Source organism: Globicephala melas, chromosome 14 (assembly GCF_963455315.2).
Source record: "Globicephala melas chromosome 14, mGloMel1.2, whole genome shotgun sequence".
NCBI lineage: Eukaryota > Metazoa > Chordata > Mammalia > Artiodactyla > Delphinidae > Globicephala > Globicephala melas.
Genome location: NC_083327.1, coordinates 35,273,227 through 35,296,684, shown reverse-complemented (window position 1 = coordinate 35,296,684; position 23,458 = coordinate 35,273,227). Strand labels below are relative to the sequence as shown.

General features: G+C 35.4%; 1 protein-coding gene across 5 annotated transcripts in view; it reads left to right on the top strand.

Annotated features, from left to right (window-relative positions):
• The window catches only part of HACE1 (HECT domain and ankyrin repeat containing E3 ubiquitin protein ligase 1), a 94,950-nt gene that overhangs the window by 39,678 nt on the left and 31,814 nt on the right, over positions 1-23,458 (top strand). For all 5 annotated transcript variants that reach the window (XM_030882949.2, XM_060283436.1, XM_060283435.1 and 2 more), the window contains 6 exons: positions 382-483; positions 1,487-1,593; positions 7,117-7,267; positions 13,164-13,498; positions 18,418-18,486; positions 18,724-18,811. In XM_030882949.2, the coding sequence (XP_030738809.1) occupies positions 382-483; positions 1,487-1,593; positions 7,117-7,267; positions 13,164-13,498; positions 18,418-18,486; positions 18,724-18,811 (852 nt within the window). The remainder of the gene's footprint in view (positions 1-381; positions 484-1,486; positions 1,594-7,116; positions 7,268-13,163; positions 13,499-18,417; positions 18,487-18,723; positions 18,812-23,458) is intronic.

The following is a 23,458-nucleotide window of genomic DNA, read 5'->3' as shown; positions in this document are numbered from 1 at the left end:
AATAAACAGGTAATGGTAAATAAAGTGTTTCCCTGAGTTCTGTGAGCTGTTCTAGCAAATTATCAAACCTGAGGAGGAGGTCGAGGGAGTTCCTTACGTACAGCTGGTTAGTCAGAAGTATGGGTGACCTGGACTTGTGATTGGCTTTTGAAGTGGGGGGCACTCTTGTGGGACGGAACCCTACTGTGTGGTCTGCCCTAACTCTAGGCAGTTAGCATGATAATTGAATTAACTTGGACACCCAATCGGTATCCACAGAGAATTGGAGAATTGGTTGGTGTGGAAATCCCACATGTTTGGTGTCAGACTTATATATAGAAGAAATGTTTTCCTTTAGGAGTTTTGTTTTTAAACCTAGATAATTTTAAATCTTGTTTTTAGGGTGGATATGGAGAGACTTGTGAAGTATTAATTCAGTATCACCCTAGGCTTTTCCAGACAATTATTCAAATGACACAGAATGAAGATCTCCGAGAAAACATGGTAATGTAATTGTGCTGGTAGCTATTAAATGAACAAGCTTTTTTTTTTTTTTTAATTAATTTATTTATTTTTGGCTGCATTGGGTCTTCGTTGCTGCATGTGGGCTTTCTCTAGTTGTGGCGAGCGGGGGCTACTCTTTGGTATGGTGCACAGGCTTCTCATTGTGGTGGCTTCTCTTGTTGTGGACCACAAGCTCTAGGCATGTGGGCTTCAGTAGTTGTGGCATGCAGGCTCAGTAGTTGTGGCTCACGGGCTCTAGAGCTCAGGTTCAGTAGTTGCGGCACACGGGCTTAGTTGCTCCGTGGCATGTGGGATCTTCACGGACCAGGGCTTGAACCAGTGCCCCTGGCAGGAGGATTCTTAACCACTGCACCACCAGGGAAGCCCCTGAACAAGCTTTGTTCATGTTTGGTGTATATGGCATCTTACAAATGTGTTTATTGATTTTATTATTATAAATATTTAAGTAATTTGAATTGGCTTATCTGCATTATAGGTTAAGTATGAATTATATAACAATTAATAAACTTTATGCTAATATTTGGCGCTATGAGTCTTCTGTCCTCTGTGCCTTTGATCTCTCCTTAAGATAATTAGAATATTTCCCATAGGTAGAGGAAAAGAATCTAAGGAGGAATATCATGTTACAATTAGTAATCACTAGTTTACTGAGCTCTGTATTTGTTAATAGTTCTACTCTTTGAATAATTACAGAGTTTTTTTCTTACATTTTTAGAAGTTTGGAATTAATTTTCCATAAATAAACTTGGTGATTTCTGTTCTCTCTGTTTATACTTTTTCACTGGGTGATTTTGAACAAATACTGTATGTCATCTTATCTCTCTATAAGCTTTTGATTTTATGCAAGACCAAATAACTGTAAAGGACTTGGTTTCAGCTAATTGAGCTTTGGGATACTTACTAAACTAATAGGTACTTAATTTCTTGACAAAGTTTAGTGGATTATTATGTAATCACATTTTTTTATTTGTAAAAAAATTAGTTACGGCAAGTTCTGGAGCATTTATCTCAGCAAAGTGAGAACCAGTATTTAAAGATTCTAACAAGCCTTGCTGAAGTTGCCACGACAAATGGTCATAAGTTGCTGAGGTAAGTGTTTCACAATATAAGCAAATCGGTAGGCAGCAATATCTGTCAGCTTCGTCACTTTTTAGGCTTTTCTGGGAATAGTGTATTTTGTTGATTATTTTGTTGATGTCTTTTGTCAGTGTTAAGATGTTCTAAACATTTGTTGAGTTATCACTGTTTGTTTTGTTTTAAAGGATCAGGGCAATCAGCTATTCCTGAGGAGACTTTAGCCTGTCTAAAGAGACTAAAAATAGAGACTTACTTAAGTGGATTTGGACTTATGTGTCTAGAATTTTAGAAAATGATTGCTTAGACTAGTCATGTAAGTAAAATATTCATAAAAAAGAATCAAGAACGTAGTTTAGGAATCTTGATCAGTAATTTACAAAACTGGGTATAGGCTACTGTTCAGCCTTGCAGTATTACACCCTCATGCTTCTTTATAAAGTTTTCTCCCTGAACTGTCCCGCTCAGTTCAGTTCTTTGTTTTTTTGCAAATCTGTGCTTTTAATGGCTCATCACTAAGTCCATGAAGTTAGTGCCTTTATATATTTTCCTGTACCTCCGCTTGTTTGTATGTGGTTAGTCACCCCAGTTAGGAGTAAACAGCCATTTAAAAATGGTTAATGTGTTATTTCTTAGCTTAAATTTGGCCTACTTCTGTTATGGATGCTTTCTTCCTTTGATTGGGTTTGCCAAAAAGTTCGTTTGGATTTTTCCGTAAGCTGGAAAAACCCAGATGAAATTTTTGGCTAACCCAATAGTTTTCTTTTCATGTCAACTTTTAATACATTGACAGTATTAGAATAGGTCGTGGTCTTCTCTCACCTCTGTATGTGGAACTGGACTTTGTTCCTCCCAACTGTATGCTGCTTCTGTAAATCAGCTGTCAAGTCCATTATGTTAGCCCTTTATTCCTGTCTTCCTTCGTACTTTTCATATACTTCAGACCAGAATCACACTCTGTACTGTTTGCTTAGAAGGCCCCTTACACATCATGGTCCAAGATTACTTTCTTGTGTCTTTTTAGCTGTTAAGTCTTTCTTCAGCAGTCCTACTCAGTATGCCATTTGCTAATTTTTCTATTATTCTCTTTCTACTTTTGAGGCTACTTTAAACTTTGTCTATAAGATTCATTGAATTCCAGCTTTACATAATGCTCTCCTTTTATTAGCCATTTCTGTTAATCCATTTATATGATGAGGACTTTCTAAGACATACTGAGTAAAAAGCATGGGCTCTGGAGTCAGCTAGACTCAGATTTAATCCAGACATCACCATTTACTGTGTGACCCCAGCAAGTAACTTTTCGGAGTTTCCTTTCATCATCCATCCATCTATCCAATACATATTTTTGAGTGCCTGCTATCCACTAGGCCATCTGCTAGATAACAGTGAGTAAAACAGACAAGATCTCACCCTACACTTAATTTACAGTCTAGTCAGGATTTTATTTCCTTCTTGGAAAATGATAGTAAATATCTTAATGAATTGTTGTAAGAATGAAATGATAAGGTTCTGTAAGCCTAGTGCCAACCATTATGTCTGGCATGTAGTAGAGATGATGATGATGCTGGTGATAATGATGGTTCTTTTTTAAATTCCTCATAATACCTTAACCTGTTTTCCTACATTAGAAAACTTGTTTTTTCTACTTAAATCTCTGCCCTATTTTCTGCTCTTCCTAATAATCAGAAAGCATTTATGTTTCTCTGTTTTTATTTTAAGTTCACCTTTAATACGTACTTAAGCAGGTTCTAATAAGCTAAAGAACATTCAGATACATTATTTCCTTTAAACCTCACAGTGACTTTATGATTTAGATATTATCTCCATTTTATATATAAGAAAATTGAAGTTCAGTGATTTGCTAGGCTAGAAGAACCAGGATTTACATCCTTACTAATTGATAAAGAGCAGATCCTGGGCTCCAATTTAGCTCTTAAAAATGACAGCGATATTAGTGGTACAGGAGAAACAGGGTAGGAAAGAGGGATCCATGCCAGAACAAGTTTTAAAATTACCTTGCTAGACTTATTGCCTCACCATTTACAATGATACCTTTCATATGTCTTATAGAGTATGTTATTATGGCCAATTTGGTCTGTAAACATCTCTTTGTTGGGATTGGTAACCAGTATTGGTTATTAGTATTGTGTTAGAATTTACTGTATTGGTACCATCTTGGCAAAACCTAGTCTTCCTGCTGCGTTTCTCCTTTACTCTCACACTACTACCACATCCACACTCATTTACTCTCACACTACTACCACACCCACAACACTTTGGAAACCAGAGGTGGGAGTTTTTATTCCCCACACCAAGCAATCCTTTAACACCAGCCGGGTGTCCTACAGTTACCTCAATTCTGCCTAGAGATGGCATTAGATCCCACAGGTTAAGGGCTCAGTTCTAGGAGACTGTCCCCCACCACAGATGCCACTTGGAATTAGTGGATCCCCAGATTACCCACAACTTTTGTTACCTGACTACAGGTCAGAGGTTTTCATGACCTCCTCCCCTTTGGATTCAGTTATTTCCTAGAGCAGGTCACAGAATTCAGGGAAACACTTACTTTTGTTTACCAGTTTTTTAAAGAATATGATAAAGGATATTGATGAACAACCAGATGAATAGATACATAGGATGAGGTCTGAGAGGGTCCATAGTACAGGAGCTTCTGTCCCCATAGAGTTGGGGAATGTCACTCTCCCTGTTTGTGGATGTGTCAACTTGGAAGCTCCCTGAACCCCCCATATTTTTGTTTTTTATATGGAGGTTTCATCACATGGGTGTGTTGATCATTAACTCCATTTCTAGCCCTTCTCTGGATAATGGGGGATAAGGCTGAAAATTCCAAGTCTCTAATCATTGCTTGGTCTTTCTGGTGACCAGCCCCCATCCAAAAGCCCACTAAGAGTTGCCTCATTAGAATAAAAGCTACTGCTATCACCCAGGAAATTCCAAGGGATTTAGGAGCTCTGTGTCAGGAACCAGGGTCAGAGACCCAATATGAGAACAGAAGGTGCTCCTAGTGCACTTATCACTTCAGAAATTACAGGGTTTTTAGGAGCTCTGTGCCAGGAAAAGGGCTGGGGGCAGAAAACATATATATTTTTCTGTTATCTCACAGCTACCGAAGTAGATTGTTAAGAGGACCTCAAATACAAATCATTCCCCCCTGCCAATTTAGTTTAATGGTACTTTTGCAGGTTGTCTTCCTTTTGTTCATTTGTCAATCATTTTATGTTTCTTAACCCACAATGTGATGTAATTTTGGCCACTTATTTTAATAGATATTTTAGTTAAGAAAATAATTCAAATACATATTAATTAGCGGCAATTGAGGTGTTATTTAGCATACTTGCGGAAAAATGGTTAGCCTTTTTGTCTAAGTGATTCTAGGAATATTTGCTGAAGATAATAAATATTTACTGAGGGCCCTTTTGCACATAGTGTTGTGTTTCACTAAATAAGTGAGTCATCTTGCTTTCTATATATTTATGATTGAAGGTAAAGATAGTTACCAATGTGCAAATGAAAAGAGAATTCACAGCTATTTGCTAAGTAAGATACTGAATGAAAGTATAATCTTATATTAACAAAGGTAAGTACATTGACAGGGCTTTGAATTAGGAAACTAATTTTTAAACTTTTATTTTGAGACCTGGTGGCTTGGGAAGAAATTATCATTTTGTGATGAGCTGGAGCAGTTTGTGATGAAGTTTGGATTTTATGATCTTTTCGTATAATATGAAAGAGATATTTCACTGGTTGGAAAGTGAAAAATGACATTTTTTAGATCAGTGACTTAATTGGAAGAAGTTTAAACTGGGTAAAGTAATATTAATATAGTCTAATAATCTTATATTAGACTGTTATTAGACTATATTAATAATTGATGATGTTCAGACTCCATTGTATAAGAGAATACTTCTTACCTTAAGGTAACTCATGAAGTTCCCTAAATCAGGTACTTAAAACAAATATTTATATATATGGTAGTTTCACAGAGGAAAATTAAATTCACATCTTTCTCATAGAAGAATTTGAGAGTCATTGGAGTTAACTTTTCCAATAGCTGCAACACAATAAAAGAAGGAAATAGTTTCAACCATACTGCATTTCTCTTTTGTCAGTCTCAACAATCTTATGATATAGAATTAAAAACAACTTTGTAAAGGCAAATATGTAAAAATCAGTGTGAGTTAAACTAATGATTCTATACACATTTGATTCAAAGTTAGTAAAACAAAGAAAAAGTTTTGCTAATGTGTTGTAGCTATCCCAGTCAAATACAGTATGGATAGCAATAGCTATTGTATTTTACTAACACTTGTAACTGATAGCTAGTTTTTATGTATTGTTTTTAACAATTTAATAATTTTTAGAATGAGAAAACAACATGAATGTTGAAGTAAAAATGTCAGGAAATTTTGGTTCAGTTGTCACCAGAATAGAAAATACTCTCTGATTTTTCACTTATCAAATCTGAATACTTACAATAGGCATTTGCTATTTCCACATAACTAATCATTATTGTTTTTCGTGTTAGAGGATACCTAAAAATACCATAGAGGAAGATTTTAATGAACTGAGGAAGATAGAGTAAGCTTTGATGATTAAACTTATGCAAAGGCAGTCATATCATTCTGCCCAAATGTCATTGCAACTCTTTACTCTGCTTTTGTGTAACCATTGTAATACAAGATAACTGATGTTGGAGGTTTCAAAATAAAACCACCCCTGAAAAACAACAACAAGTTTTTTTTTAAGATCTATCATTAGATTCAATACACATTTACCCTAACTCCTACAGTTTCTCTGTGGAAGAGTAATGATTGATATTCATGATGATGATGAACAATCCCCAGGCACTGGGATTTTGAAGGGCTTTTTGATTAGTCAAAGAAAGTTTATATTATATTTAATACGGTTTAGTATTAATTGGATCAGTCTTTTTCATAGTAGGATGTATTTCCCTTATTTATATACAGTCATAAGACAACCCAAAATATGGAGAACCACCCTGATACAGATAGTAACTTTAAGATTATTCAATTTGTACATGTTCTGTATGTGAACAATTGGTTACTATTCTGGGATGAGTTAGGGAAAATGGGGTTATGGATAGAATAGTAGAGTTCAGCCTCTACAATTCAGTTGTGGGTTGGCCTAAGATCATAATCAACATTCCTACTATTGGTTCTCAGTGAAATGTTCTCAGAGTTCTAAAGAATTAGTTTAATTTATAAATATACTGTTCTATACTGGTGATTTTCTTCATATTTTATGCTTTGATCATTGGTTATATTCTAGTTACTTAAAAGTAAATAAATCATTCACATGCAATCCAAATAATGTACATTTGCTAACTTCCTGGTAAACAAAACATTCCATCCCATATCATGGCAGGAAAGAAATTTTACTCGTTAAATTATGAAACAGATGGTAAATGTAATGAAAATGTTTTAAAATCAGTATTTTAAGATGTAATTTGTTTTATTCCATCTAATCTGTTCATATTTTAATTTTTATTTTCAGCATATCTAGTAATTATGATGCTCAAATGAAGAGCCTTTTAAGGATTGTGAGGATATTTTGTCATGTCTTTCGAATTGGTCCATCATCTCCCAGTAATGGAATCGATATGGGCTACAATGGGAATAAAACTCCAAGAAGCCAGGTGTTCAAGGTCAGAGAAGTATATGATGTTGTTAGGAAGATAGATGTAAAAGAGATGAATTTGACAAAGCATACATTCATTAATTGGAAACCTCATAAACAGGATGTAAATTTGGTTTATACCAGTGATTGACACTTTGTAAACTAAGACCTTTTTCCTTTCATCTCTGTCTAATCAGCAGCAAGTCTCATTTGGTGAGCTTTCTGTTTTTCTTACAAGTAAAATTTTAATTTCAGTAGTGTTTTATTCTAAGGGTAAAGGTATTTAATGTTTAAATATAATTAAATCTACTTTTTTAAATTGGATTATAGGTCCTAAATGCAGCCATCACGATTTTTAAAAAATATGTCTTATTCAGAAGGAAGACATCCGGTTTTTAATTACGTTTTATTATCGTTTGTGTTTTGTGTGTGTCCGTGTATTTTTTTAAAAAATAAGTTTACTTTCATTTATTGGGTTTATTAACAATTCCTTGGGTTACTTCAAGAAAGAAACATTGAGGTATTTTCTTAATGTATTTTATATTGCTTCAGCTGCTGCTTCTTTACAAGCACATTTATGAATGGAATCCTTGGAAGAAAGATTTCCAAGGCAGTGTAACCATGTCAAATTACAATTTTGTGAAGTAAGCAAAATGTACATGACTATAATAGCTATTGCTAATAAATGTACATGACTATAATTGCTATTGTTAATGCTTTTTTATGGCATTATATTTTCAGATAACTCAGATTTTGGACAAATGTGTAATAATTGTTTTCATGTTATTTTTTTAAAGGTAATTTATCTGGAGAGCTTTTCATAGTATAAAATTAGCTTTTGGGTTCATGAAAAATTATATTTCTTTAAACAGTCTTTTGGGTATAAATATAGGTTGTCTGTCCAAAAGGTGATATAAATGTTTTTACGTGCCACATCCTCAAAAATGAGTTGTGATTGACAGCTTTACTTACCTATAAAATTTGAAGTTATATAAAGTTAAATTAATGATGTATGCTAAATGATTCTAGTCTTACATGGCAAGTTTTTGGCAGACACAAAGAAATGGTTAGCAAGCATTTTGACACTAGTCAATTCTTTAATACCTGGAATAGGTATGATAACCTTTTAGAATAGGTATGTATCAGTTTCTGTGCATCTGTTCGTCTGCTTCAGGCTCTTTTTTCTTTACATTGGTGCAGGAGTGTTCAGCCACATGTGTGCATGCTTCTCCCTCCCCCCACAGTTGTGCGCGCGAGTGTGTGTGTGTGTGTGTGTGTATGTGTCTTTTTCTTCCTTCTTTTTTTTTCCCCTATTGTGCCATCTCCTGGAAGAAGGAAGTTATGCATCTTCTTGTAATTCAGATTTTAGCTTTTCAACGTACCACTTCCTTTAATACTAGTTAGAAGTGATAGCTTCCTGTCTTTGTAAAATTTGAATTTGAATTATTGATCCTCTGTTTTGTTAGTGCTGTTTTAAGTGAGTTTCACTGCTCAAACATTCATATTACAGGAAGTTGTTCTTAATGTGTTCTAATATGACTCATGCAGTTTGTTACTGAAACTTCTCCTGATTGATTTTTCTACTTGTCCTTCTACTCATCTGTAATGATGAATGAAAATCAAACCAGGTATAGATATGGTCACTGTTGACAAATTGAGTATATATTATATTTATTATTGTCTTATTTTTTGTTAAAATTTCAATTTGCCACCTGTTGCTAATGATATCAGAAAATACTTATGTGCTAAGTAACCTCTTTATAGGCGTTTAGTGCTTGATTTAAATGTTATTTTTCTATCTAGACCGTCAGTACAGATAAAACAGAGTAGAAAAGGATATTATTGCTTTTCTTTTAGCTTTTCTTTTATGGAATCCAGACTCTTTGTTTTCATTGTTATATATCAATGATATATATAATATATAAAGTTCTTTCCTTCTCTTTTATTTCATTTGTTAGTATCTTTATTTCTCTTTTTAAGGTTTTTTTTTTTTTTTACCCTGTATCATTGACAACTGCCTTTGTCTCTGAGCACTTATTTTCTCTTAAATTTTGACCTTTCACTTTGGTAAAACATTTTTGTTACAAACGCAGCCAGTTTTTTAAAACATTAACAAGTGTTACTCTTAAGGAACTGATTAATCTCTTTCTATCTAATTTTATGAATTAAATGTGGACTCTTTGGAGGATGGCAAAATGATCTGCCCTCCCACTTACATGGATAAAAATAGAAACTACACTGTCATCCATGTATTTAAGGTCTTTTCATTTTGGGATGATTGAAGTTGTAAAAATCTGAACCATCTGGTGAGTTAACTGCAATTTTAGATTGGAAATACCATTTTAATTTTTACCACATTTTGTCTATGGTAGCAATTGATCCCTACTTTCTATTTCATTAACTAGTTACTATGTCACTTTATTGTTGGGGTTAGCTAATGGGTTTTCCATTAAGAATGAGTGGGTTTATAGGCCATGTGTTTGTAGTAGGTTTGTTTAACATCCTGTTATTAGTTTCCTGATTTATCTTAGAAGTCCTTTAAGTTAATCTTAACACTTAGCCCTTCTTTCAGTGTTAAGAGATTTTTATCTAGAGCCTTGCGAACTTTGGAACATCTGAAGGAGAAAGTAGTTCTGGTTATAGGAGTAGGGTGAGCGTGGGGAAGAGAGTTTAGGCTTCTTGAATCTTGATATGCTCCTTTTTTGTGAGTAGTAAGCTGCGACTATTAACGGTTTCATAGAATTATAATTGGAAGCCAAGAAAGATTGAGAAACTTTTAACTTTAAGATCTTATCTTTTGGATCGTGGCATTTGACATTATCGAGTTGAGAACAGTCCGATTAACAGAATTTCAAGATGCTATTAATAAGTTTGTTAGTAATGCTTTCCTGTCAAATTTGTATCTCATTTGACACATGGATCTTGAGATTTTTTAAATTGTCCAACAAGTTTGGGATTATATATTATAGCTTTGACTTGTTAACTTGAAATGTTTTTGAAAATCATGTATGCTTGTCAAATCGTTGTTATAGGTAGAATATAATTCTGTGGTGAAGATCACTCAATAATATGAAATGAAGTAATACTTCCATAGTGCCAAGAAGCCTAATATTTTCCATAGTCATTGACTCATTTTTCTGTAACAGTTAATATGTATGGTACTTTGTATTGATGTTTTTTATCATTATTATGTATGAGTATGAAAAAGCCTCATAGACATGGTTTGCAATTGTTAATTTTTAAAATTTAACCCTTTCTGTCTGTGATTGCTACTACAGTTAGAAATTAAAGTTATTTTCACAGTATTCTTTTTGTTATTGAGGAATGAATTTTCTGAACAAGTCTTCAAAGGGACAACTCCCTAGGTAAAAATGCTTTAAGGTTGGGATTTAGTTTTAGTGCACGTGTGAATGAATAAATAAACAGTGGGGAAAAGAGAAAACTAAAGAAAAGCCCAAGATGATTTACTACTTCTTTTTTTCCCTCATTCTCTTTTAATTCTTTGCTGTGCTACTCTATTGAAAACTCTTTCTAGCTTTCCTCGGTATCTTTATTGTCACTATCATTTTTATACAGATCTGGCTGTTTTTGGATATTATTTCTGGAATGATTCAGAATTCACCTTTAATTTTTGCAGGTTGTCAGTATTTGAGAATAGGATGATCGTAGTTCAGGCTCAGCACTCTCATCCACGTGAGGAGCAGGTATCACTTCCAGCCTTAGCCTTCATCTCTATCTAGTGTGGGGATTTTCTGGGTTTTAGTCCTTCTCACTTAGAGGCCAGTTATTCCTTTTTCCTTTTGTTTCAAGCAGTTTTTCATCACCACCTGTTCTTTCTTTTTTGGAAGTTCATTTTTTGATGAAAGCTAAATAGTTTTGCTGACATAAGAAGTTCTTTTCATCTTTTATAGCAGGGTTTAATGTTTTTCTCATGAAGAGAGACTATAGACCCAAACTTGGATCATGATTAAAATTAAGACATTTTCAGTGAAGGTACCATGTCAGTGTTGATGGCAGCTGGTGCTTCTTGCCCTTCTTTTAAGCAGTTCAGGGACCCTTTAAGAAGTTAGGCATCCAACTGCTGTGACTAACCATGGAAAAGCCGTCTTTGTGCAGGAGAAGGGTGCTCATTTCAACCTCAGAAAGGGTTTCTCAGAAACCCTTTGCTTACCTGTTTACCTAGGCTGTACTAACTAAATATTTGTTGAATGAGTAAACTGGTTTTTTGTTGATGGTGGTAGGGTTTTTTCCTTCTTGCTTTTTGGTTTAATTTTTAAGTGAAGACTTAGGGGTGATTTAATTGTTTGCAAATTCAATAAGTAGATTATTCTCAAATAGAGAGTGTTCTGGAAATCTGAAGAAAGGCTGACGATAACAGCAGGGGGATTTATTAGATAATAATTGTAAAGAATTGCTTGGCAGAACAGGTTATTTAAACATTTCCTAAAGTTCCAAATATGGTTGTATAATCTCTTTACATAGTGGTCTTTAAAAGTAAGATTATTTCTTTTAGTTGAAATATTTAGGGTGGGTTTTTCAGAAGCATGTGGTCTAGTTTGTAGTGTTCTGTGATCATATAAGAATCAAAAAGTAAGATTAACTTTTTATTCATTTGTAGAAAGACAATTTATCACTGTCAATAGGAATATTTAGAATAGTGTAGGAATGGAAGACATTAAACCACTATCCCCCCTGCTCCCCTGTGCCTTCACTGTTCATCTTTATTTGGGATTAAAAAATGTTCTAACAGGTCTTTCTTCCCCCCAGCTTTACTGAGCTGTAACTGTTATATAGGGTTGAGTAACTTTAAGGTATACAGTGTGATGATTTGATACAAGTATATTTTGCAAAATGTTTAGTACAGTAAGGTTAGGTAACACATCCTTCACCTCACATAATTACCACTTTGTTGCTGTTGCTGTGGTGAGAACATTAAAGCTTTATTCTCATAGCACCTTTCAAGTGTACAATACCGTATTGATAACTATAGTGACAATGCTGTACATTAGATCCCCAGTAGCATGTCTTTTAATAGTAGTTGGGCATTTGTATTTCTCCTTGTGTTAAAAATTACTGTTCACTAGAGATGATACATATATTTCATTTTTCTCTAGTACTTAGTCCTGTTATAGCATTTGTGATCACATAGTATTTTAAAGATAAAATTTCATTTGCTGTTAATTTACAAAAGACATTTCATTATTCTCAAAAGGAATATTTAAAATAGTATAGAATTAAGAAACTGTTTACTCCTATGTGTTCCTTTTTTATTTAGCTGTTGATCTTTACTTTGAATTATGGATTTGCTAGCCAATATTTGATAGTTTCTAGTTATTAGAGGTGGATTCGTGTGTGGTTGGGTATGCCTGTATATGTATATGTGTGTGTGTGTGTGTGTATGTGTGGATGTAAATATCACATCATATTTTAAAGTTTCTCATCATAAATTTTCAAAATCTCAGAGATTCCATGTAAAGAAGAGTGCAGTAAACTAAGTTTATTAAGCTCTTTATGAATTCTCATTTTTTTAATTGAAAAACAACATAATTAAAAATAGTTGACACATTAATACAGTAAAGGTTAGGGGGATTGTATTCATAAAAGTAATGTATGGTTTAAAACTAAATATTTGAAAAATTTTAAAAGAAATATTGCTTATGCATTTTTTGGTTAGAGTTTAATTTTCCTTTTTTTATTCTAAGGAATAAATAAGTGCAAATTAAGTTTTTGCTAGAAATGAAGAAATTGTCATTTATATGAGGTTTATGTTTTTGTTACTTACCTTTAGGCATTGCTGACACATAAACTTGGGAAAATAAAAGTATCTAGAGTAAATATTCTCTTCTATAATATTTGTCTGAGTGGGTTTTTTATCCTGCAGTTTAAGAATGATGTTTTAAAAAAACACTTTCTTTTTTTCTTAGCCTCTTGAATTGCTTTGGCACTCATTAGATGAATGGCTAGTTTTAATAGCTACAGAATTAATGAAAAACAAAAAGGACTCAACGGATATCACTTCTATTTTACTGAAACAAAAAGGCCAAGATCAAGATGGTACTTCCATTCCTGCATTTGAACCTCCAGGACCTGGGAGCTATGAAAATCTATCCACTGGCACAGGGGAATCTAAACCAGATGCTCTTGGAGGGAAACAGGAAGCCAGTGCAGACTGCCAGGATGTTATTTCTATGACAGCTAACCGGCTAAGTGCTGTCATTCAAGCTTTTTACATGTGCTGTTCTTGTCAGATGCCTCCAGGGTAAGAAGGTTTCTGCTTGTTTTGTGTGCTGATCTCTGCCTATCAATAACCAATGTTGTGGCTGGAGCAGCCCTTGTGGTTCTTATTATGATTGCAAGACACCCTTCAGCAATAACCATCAGGAAGCTTTGAAAAAAAAAAAAAAGGTTTATTACTTACAGGACGTGGAAATTACATGACACACCTGGGGCCACACAGCAAGGTTGCCAGTAGAAAGAAAGCTCGAGGGCCTGGGGTTCTCTTTTTATTGGAGTTGAAGGTAGAGGCCTAGGGTTTTGAAAGCTCACTCTTTATTGGTGAATTTAAAACATGAGAGTGGGAATTTGAAGCATGAGAAGAGAAAACACAAGTGGCTCAAATGGTCAGTTATTGAAATCAACCAAGATCTCTAAAACAAAGGAGCTTGGAGATGGAGGGGTGGGTCTTTATCTAGATGTGGGCCTGGCATTATGTTTATTCGAGATAGCCATCTTTGAAGCGGATGCCTCTTTGAAGTGGATAAAGTGGAGGCAATCTGCTAGATTTTCCTGGTTTGCAGTCTGAATGTATCTGGTGATTTTTCTGAGTGGCCCATATAGCAACAGGCACAAAGATTGTCCATATATGAGCTGTTGTTGTTGTTTCTCTGAATTTTACATCAAGTTATTCTACTTTATATTGTATGGATTTGGAAAAGGAACAGTTTTAGTTCTCAGTGATTCCAAGTGAGAAGGGTGGGAGAAAAATTGTAAACATTAATTTGAAGAATTGTAGCTGGATATTGGAGGAAATGAAAATTCAGCGTCCAGTACAGTTTACAGGTAGAAAAAGAAAACCTCAAAGGCAGTTAACAGGACTAGAATCTGATATCCACAAGAGTGCTTCCTTATAGTATAATTTTTCAGTGTGGTACAAGACATGTTTAGTAAGAGAACCAAATTTATCATTAGTTCCTCTGTAATAGAAAGCCAAAAGTGGATAAACCTATGTTTAGTAATTAATGTTTCAATATCTTACCTTATTTGGAAATGACCTAGATATTCAGTAAATTTTCCATCATTTAATTTAACTTAGCAAAACTCTGAAGTTTTTAAGTTACCAAAGAGATTTGGGAAACTCTTTTTAAGTAGGCATAGCATGAAACATAGCTATTGCTGAAAAGTTCACCTAAACTTTACTCCACTTACATCTGTTTAAATCACTTGTTCTTAACAATTACGTCTAGATTATTCATGAAAGTCTCATTAGGCATTAGACAAAATTGGCCATCATCCCAAGCTATTTTTCTTGCTCACAAATTGTGTAACCTAGATAATATGAACTTATTTGAATTGTAAACCCAAGTAGAATAAAAGCTGCGTGTCTGCATTATATCTAATGTTGATAAATCTGAGATATGCCTTTTTAAATTAAACCAGCAAGTTTAAACTACCTTTTATTTACAGAAGATTATCCCAGATCACATGAACTTGAAAAACGTTAGGGTTAGTTTATTACTGAGTTTTAGGAATACTTAATTCATAGTATTTATTTTTAAGCCAATTAAATACAGCTCTTTTACAAATTAATTTTGTCAATACCATCCAGAGGTAGAAAAAAAAAATCACTTGCATGTAACATACATCTGTATAGACATACATAAGCATGCAGCCAGACACAGAGACCCTATAGCTTCCATTCTAAAATTTTAGCTGTGGATCAGGTACAACAATATACAACTTACTAGTTTACAGACTACCTTTGAGTCCAAATTGTGTCTGGCAGATGGAACAAGTTAAGGTTACCTGCTCCAGTGGTTAAAGCTTTTTACAAATATTTGTGGAGAAGACTTTTAAGATTTGTATTTGTCTTTGACATGTTTTCTTAAGGAGGGTGTGGACTAGATTTGGGGTAAGAGGTTTTACAACAGTTTATATTTTAAAAGGCCTCTTTCCCTTTCTCTTTTTCCTTCAGGCTCAGGTGATTGTGGGCAGAGTTTTAGTTACCTCCTAGGGTATTTGTATTTCAAAAACATGGTAAGACTTACATCTTAAGGGACAGAGAAAGAATGTAAGTTTCCTCCTAGGATTTTTAGTGCCTTTTGGATGGTTTTGGCAGTCCCAATAAAATGTAGTAGGGCCAACCTGTAATTAGGGGGAGTGTCCTGTAAAAATAATTCCCTGGACTCAGGGTCAAATGGGGCTTCTCTAGGGTTGGAAATGAAGAGGAGGTCACTTGGGTCACTATGGTCATGGAAATGATAAATCCATTGGACCATGCCAGTTTTGCACAGCAGGAGATGGGCCTCATCGTAATGTTTTCCATTCACAGTGAGCCTTAGCAGTATGGAAGAGTCGGCATGGTGCCAGGCATTAAATATCCAAGTGAGGAGAGGAGGTGCCCTGGTATGAATATCTGTGGCTCTGGGTGCTTTTGCCTTCTCATATCCGTTTTTTTTCCCTCACTTAGAGGCCTTGCTAACCCTGTCAGCTTTTGCCTTGGTGGCAGGGATGCCTTGTGAGGCGTTTTTCTTAGTTCTGCCCCGTTCAGGGCAAAGCGGAAAGGGGCTCAGCATCTGTGATCTCTTGGAGGAAACAAGTTTGTAGTCCAGATGGATCTTTAACAAAGTTATGGATTTTAGGGTCTTTAGAGATACTGACCAGTTGATGCATTTTGGTGGTCGCAACAATTTAGAGCTCATTCTAAACAAACAAGAAAACCTGCAGTAGTCTGCTCCCTTCTCCTCTTCCTGTTGCATAAAATCTTTGAGAAGGGTTTGAATTTTGAATTAAGGAGTGGTTTTTGAACTCAGTTTCTACTTCTTGTTTTTTTCCTGTTACCTTAATCTTATGTGTTGTTACTGGAAAATTTTAGGTGATGTCACTGTTAGCCCCTTTGTAGGTGGCTGCTTGCCTTTCAAGGGTTCCCAAGAGAATACTCCAGGATTGTGGTCGGCCTCTATTAGCACCAGATACTCAGGCTCGTTGGGAAAAGCCCCCAGCCTTTTGGAATGTATTGGGTTGGCCAAAAAGTTCGTTCGGTTTTAAGTAAAAATAGAAGACACATTTTTCATTTTCACCAAGAACGTTATTGAACAATGTATTCATTAACCGAACGAAGTTTTTGGCCAACCCGATAATATCAAATTCTTGGCATGTTAGTATGCATAGCATTGAATAATGCCCAGGTAGCGACCAAGGGGTTTTGCGTTTATCAAAGAGCTGGTGTACCTCCTCAGTGTTCTTAGGAAGCACTGGCGCTTCATTTTTCAGTAGCGTTATACCAGGGATTGGACCCGATATCCCACTGGGTTAGTGGACAAAGAGTGACAGTAGTGAGTGAAGTGGTGACACAGACCATGGGCCTCTGGTGTATTTTCCGTCAGGTGGTACCATTGGTTTCCACTGTGAGGCTGTTTTACTCTGCTGGGTTAGGACACTCAGTCTAGGCACAACATACTGACACTGTGGTTACAGACAGAGGTCTCCCCTCCTCACCTACGGAATCTTCTCGTGCCTTTAGCCCAGAGCCTTTCCTTGGGTTGCGGTGATAGCCTTGCTGTCCACTTCAGTTTCCTTAGCTCTCCTTGGCCTTGAGGCGAAGAGGATCCTCACACACATTAATAGTCATTCAAGGCCTTTATAATTAGTGGTCTCATCGTCTCATTAGACCATGTATGGCCTTGATCATACTGCTCTGAGGAGATTGTTGGCAGCTGTGACCTTTTGGGTTGGATGTCTCAGGCAACACATGACAGAGGCAGTACGCAAAAGCACGTTGCTGCAAGGCAGATCCCCAGCAAGTGGTGCTCCTTTCCCAGATGGTGTTACTTACCTGAGTTAGGTGGTGGTAAGCAAGCTGCAGCCAAAGGGCGTTCCTCTTGGTTCCCTGCAGGGCAGTCATGCAGTCCTGCTGAGTACGGCAGTTGTTCTGTGTGCCAGTCTCCACCTATCAATGACCAATGTCGTGGCCGGACTGGCCCTTGTGATTCTTCGTATGATTACAGGATGTCCTTCAGCAATAACCATTGGAAACTTAGGGGGAAAAAAGTTTTTTTACTTATAGGACCTGGAAATTACATGGCACACCTGGGGCCACACAGCCAGGTCATCATTAGGGAGTGGGGGGAGAGAGAGAAAGAGGGAAAGAGCACACACAAGCCTGGGGTCGAGGGCAGGGGACTAGGGTTTCGAGGGCTCACTATTGGTGAATTTAAACGTAAGAGTGGGAGTATAAAGCATGAGAAGAGAAAAAAACAAGTAGCCCAAATGGTCAGTTATCAAAATTAACCAAGATCTCTGAAACAGGAGACTCAGTGGGAGGCATCCTGGCTCTTTATCTAGTTGTGGGCCTGGCGTTGTGTTTATTCGAGATAACCATCTTTGAAGTGGATACTTCGCCAATCAAACCTTAAGTCAGGCACTTGCATTACTGAGTAGAGAAAACCCAGTTATCTGGGCTTACGCTACATGCTTATCATTTCCTTTTCTGATAGATGAAGAAAAGCTATAATTTTTTTTATAATTGCAGAAATAACAATACTTTGCTGTTTTTGGTTTTCTGATCTTTAGGATACTTATTGAACTGATCTGGAATTAGTACAGAATATTTGAGTTTTAAGCATCATTTATGTTATTAACATGTTGGATGGTGAATGTCACTTTCTATAGGATCATTTAACCATGTATTGGAAACATATAGACAGAGATGCTTAAAATTTCAAGGTTTTTAAAAAGTCACTTGTTTATATCATCTGTTAATGAAAAGTTATTATATATATATATCTGAGTGTGTATATATATTTCATATTATAAATTGACTAGGCATGCCTCAGATTCCATAAAGACAATCCAAACCCCATTTTGTGTGTGTGTAGAAGCCAGTCCAATTCAACACGTAGTCACATTTGCCATATCACCAACTTTGGTCTGTGTGTTCTGATTGTTTTTTACCCCCCACAGAATGACTTCACCCCGTTTCATTGAATTTGTCTGCAAACATGATGAAGTTTTAAAATGCTTTGTTAACAGGTAAAGCTTTCTTGGTTTCATGGATTACTATTGTAGCCTTTTCTTACAGTTTTTATCTCAACAGAAAAAATATTACTTCTGTTACTATTCAAAAAATGCTCAATGACAAGTACAAGTATAGTAGGTGTGGATTAATATGTATTTTTATTCTGTTTCAATATCTGTATGTCTAAATTTGCATGTCACTTAATGCTGCTCATCCTTCCCATCCATGTAAACAATGTGTTTTTCTTTTAGGAATCCCAAGATTATATTTGACCACTTTCACTTCCTCCTTGAATGTCCTGAACTGATGTCAAGATTCATGCATATCATAAAAGCACAGGTAGTGCTTTTTTTGATCTTGTTTTTAGAATGTCTAATGAATACTGTTCAGCTAATTTGAATACTGTTCAGTAATTATTATACTTGAGACCACCTGCTGTAAGTGGAGTGACGTTACCTTATTCTTTACTTTAGTATATGGAGTTACATTAGTATGTAACTTTTGTACGAGGAGTAACTTTAAGAAATGTGCATTGAGTGCCTACTATGTGCAAAGACAACATGTTGCCACATTGCTGAAATGGAACACTAGTCCTATAAGGCTGATGGTCCTTGGGGATTTTATCCCCAAATACATTTGGGAAGTATAACACATGCCCTGTTGGAGATTGATAAAGCATATCAGCAGCTTGCTAAAGGCTTTGAGAAGCCCTTTGGTAAAAATAATAATTTAGCTTTGTTAGTCTTCCAAACTTAATTGACCTGAGAGCTTTCCCTGATGAGGGTTCATTCCATATATCTCATGTTTCATGAAACATGCTTGGGAAAAGCTTGTTTTGCTACTTAGCAGCTATGTGACTTTGGGCATATTTCTAACGTCTTTGAGCCTTGGGTTCTTCATCTGTAAAACAGAGATAATGACACCAACCTCATAAAACCTCCATGGTGAATAATAAGTTTTAAATAGTGACTTGTATATATGTTCAATAAATGGTAGTTGTTTTGGAGATAGAAAGGATATGTTCTGTCTCCAAGGGGATCTTAATTCAGTCTAGCAGGGGAGATAATAAACGTACCCGTAAAATACAGTAATTACAGTATGACCTGATTCTTCAGGAGTTTAAGGGAGGAAGAGCTTGCTTTTAGCTGCTGTAGTCAAGGGAGATTTCAAAGAGGAGGTGGATTTTAATCTAAAAAACATGCAAAATTTTGAAAGGAGTAAATGGGGAAGATGAACATTCTAGCCAAGATATGGGTCAGGACATATAGATGGAAAAGTGTATTAAAATACAGTGGGTTAAAGCAGAAATTTTGTGTAGGTGAGGAATGAGATGTAATTCTGGGAAGGTAGATTAGGGTTATAATGTATGGAACATTGATCGCCAGATTGCAGACTCTCCATTTGCTAGGCTGTCAGGAGCCACTAATAATTTTAGGAGAATGACATGATCCTACAAAGTTTTAGGAAATAATTTGTCTGAAATGTAGGCTAGACTGGAGGTAATGGTTTGGTTAGTAGTCATAAGATAAAGGCTATAGATATTTTAAATTGTCTTCAGGGACACTGATCCTTTTAGAAATTAAAGAAAGCTAAGAACTAATCTTTATAAAATTATACACATGTATATAGGTCTCCTTTGGCATCTGTTTAATAATGATGATGTAAAAGATAAGGTAGTAGTAATAACTTGCATTTATTTAATGCTAACTTTATGTCAGGTTCCATACATTTTTTCACATAGATTATTTTATTTTTGTAACAATCATGTGAGATAGGTACTCTTTTACTGAAGCCGGAGAGGTTAAGCAACTTGTTTAAGTCATTCAGCTACTAAGTGGGGAAACCAGAATTTAAAAGTCCATCTGGTTCTTAAGTTCATTTTCTTAATCTACACTAAATTACTCCATTCTAGGGTAAATGAGATTATAGGTGAAAGAAGCTTTAAGTTTTTGGAAGAGGTAGTTTGCTATATTTAATACTGTCTCTGCTTTTCACTTCATTTTCCCTCTTCCGTTCCTGCAAAAGCATCTGCATTAGCTATCCACCTTTTTGACCCACAGAGGGGGTTTTGTTGCCTGACCAGTGCGGGTGTCCACATGCGTAGTGGTGGCCCAGTGAGGAGCTTGGACATGCTAAGGAGGGTGTTTGTGTAGAAGAGGAGCTCAGCACGGAGTATGTGAGTTGGCACGGTATATGGAGGATGTCCAGTGTGCAGGGTGGTGACACTTGCTCAGAGTAATTTGACAAAGCTTGAGTGGAGTATAGGGTATCTATGCAGTGAATGGTCCGTGTCAGTGACAGAAGATTGATTATATATGAGGTGGGGCAGTTGATTGAATAAGTCAGTATAGTAAAGATAATGTGTCTCACTGTTGGAGAAAGTTAAAAAATGGAGGAAAACGATGAATCATGTACTATTGGATTGGAATTGGAGATATCACTGTGAACTTATAGTTTCCCATGTGGTTAGATAGATACAGCAAACCTGGCATCCATTTCTTGGTCTCTGAATACCATTCTCAATGAACGAGGGCCTGTTGGAGAAATGGCTAATTCAGAGAAAGTACAAGATGAGCCTGGATCATCTTATTGTGCCAGAAAGTTGTGTAGAGAATTATGAGGTTATGTCAAAACGGTTCAGAATCAACTTGAATGGATTCTACTGGCCAAATCTGGAACAATTTGAACATCAAAATAAATAATGATGGCAAAATATTGCAAATAAAGTCGGAACCTGTAAGTCTATAGTGAAAGAATTAATGAATAAATGGAAAGTTTGATGAAGGGTGGAATATTTTTATAGTCTTAAAGTATCTCCTCTTAGAATACTAACTAATTACAAAGATTAAAAAGGAACTTTACAGTGGAGAAGCTTGGCAGTGATCACAGCAGCCATACCAGTGTGCCAACTGATAGGATGCACTGAGAATACGGTGTCACTTCTTTGATATTCCTGTCAAAGATGCATGCCCCGAATTTAATCATGAGAAATCATCAGACTAACTCTAACTGAGAGACATTCTACAATATAACTGACCTGCAATCTTTAAATGTAGGTCATGAAAATTAAGAAAACACTGAACAGCTGTGCCAGAATGAAAGCGGACAACTGAACGCAGTTCATGAGTCATTATGCTATACAGGACATTATGTGGATCCCGGCAAAACTTGAAATGGGGTCTGAAGATTAGATATAGTAATATATCAGTGTCAGTTTCCTGATTTTGATGATTGTAAACTGCTTGTGTAGGAGAATTCTCTTGTTTGTAGGAAATACACACTGAAGTATTTAGGGGTAACTGGACATCATGTTAGCAATTTACTTTCACCTTAGGGGAAAAAAAACACCCCATTGTACTATTCATGTTAGCAGTTTACTTTCACCTTAGGGGAAAAAAAAACCTACCATTGTACTATACTAAGAAATTTTCTGTAACTTGGAGGCTATTAAAAAAAGTAAAAACAAAAACAGCTACCTCTGCTAAGGGATTGACTTCTTCTTCTGTTGGTGGTTTTCAGGTGGCCTGCTAGTTAAAGGGAGAGACATTTTGTATTGCTGTACAAATACTATTAAGAAGAGCCTCTGTAATCAGTCCTGTTTTGTGAATTATTTTATGGAAATGCAGGTACTCAGAAAGTTTACATACAGAAATGTGGTCTTTGGCTTTGTAGGTATATGGATGTGTGTGTGGATGTTTTGATCTTAACAGATAACTTACTAGCTTTTGAAGGTAGCATTTTGTACCTTTTAATGTTACATTTGAATTACTTTAAAAAAATTGCCACTTGTATTTATTTTCAAATGGTCCAGATTTTCTATATGAAGGATAGAATTTAATATTTAATATCTTATAATGGCAGATAAGTTTACTGTCATTTAACATACTTATTCGCAATAATTTTTACGTTGTTGTGAGTGATAAGAACAACATCTATTAGCGTTCTGGGAGTTGAGTATTTGCACAAATTACTTAACCTCTTGGTGCTGCATTTTTCTCTTCTATGAAATGGAGATGATAAAAGTCCCTTTTTCTCAGAGTGTTGTGAGGATTAAATGTGAAAATGCATGTAAAGTGCTTAAAACAGTACCTGGCTTATAGATGCTTTAATAAATGTTAGTTAATTTATGATTATTATTATTTTGTTCTGTATTTGCATTATTTCATTTAATCCTCAGAATTAGCCCTTGAAGTGGTATTATTTTCCCCATTTTACCGGTAGGAAAACTAAAGTTCTGAGAGAACTTGTAATTCCCCTAAGATCACAAACCTAGTAGTGGCAGATCTAGGATTTCAAACCATGTTTATCAAACTTCAAAGCCCATATTTAAATACATTAATTCTGTGTAATATTTTTTCTCTCCTCTTTTACCTAAGTTTTAGGAATAATCAGCATTAAAATTTCAAGCACTTAACATTCTAGCCTGTTTACTAAAAATGAAATATTTTATTTATATGACCAGTAATGAATATAACAACAGCAGCGTTTTATTTAAAATGTGGAAAACTGCTAGAAGTATGGACAAAATTATACATTTAACTTTGGAGAAGGGAGCATTTACTCTTTTCTTATTGAAAGAACAGGCATTAAAAGGCAAAAATTAATCTTGCACCAGTTATTTTCATAAAAATATTTTTATTAAGAATTAATAAAAAGATGTTTAAGTCTTTTGAAGAAAACAAATGTTTAGTTTAGCTCAGATGAAGAAATTTACTGGTATCCTAAAAATTGCATGAGAGAGAACCTCTTTGTGGTGTTGGACATGAATCGTATTTATCTCTTGAAACTTTTGGCTTTTGTGGTATTGCACCACCCTGGTTCTCCTTTGACTTTTCTAGCTGTGTGTATCATTTGCTAATAAGCAAATTCTCAATCCTGACCTGTGATCATAAACTTCTCTGTTCTTGGTGTTTGTCCCTGTGTCTTTAATCTCTTGAACAAGGGACATTACCTTGTCTCCCATTTCAGCTTTGTTCATGACTCTCT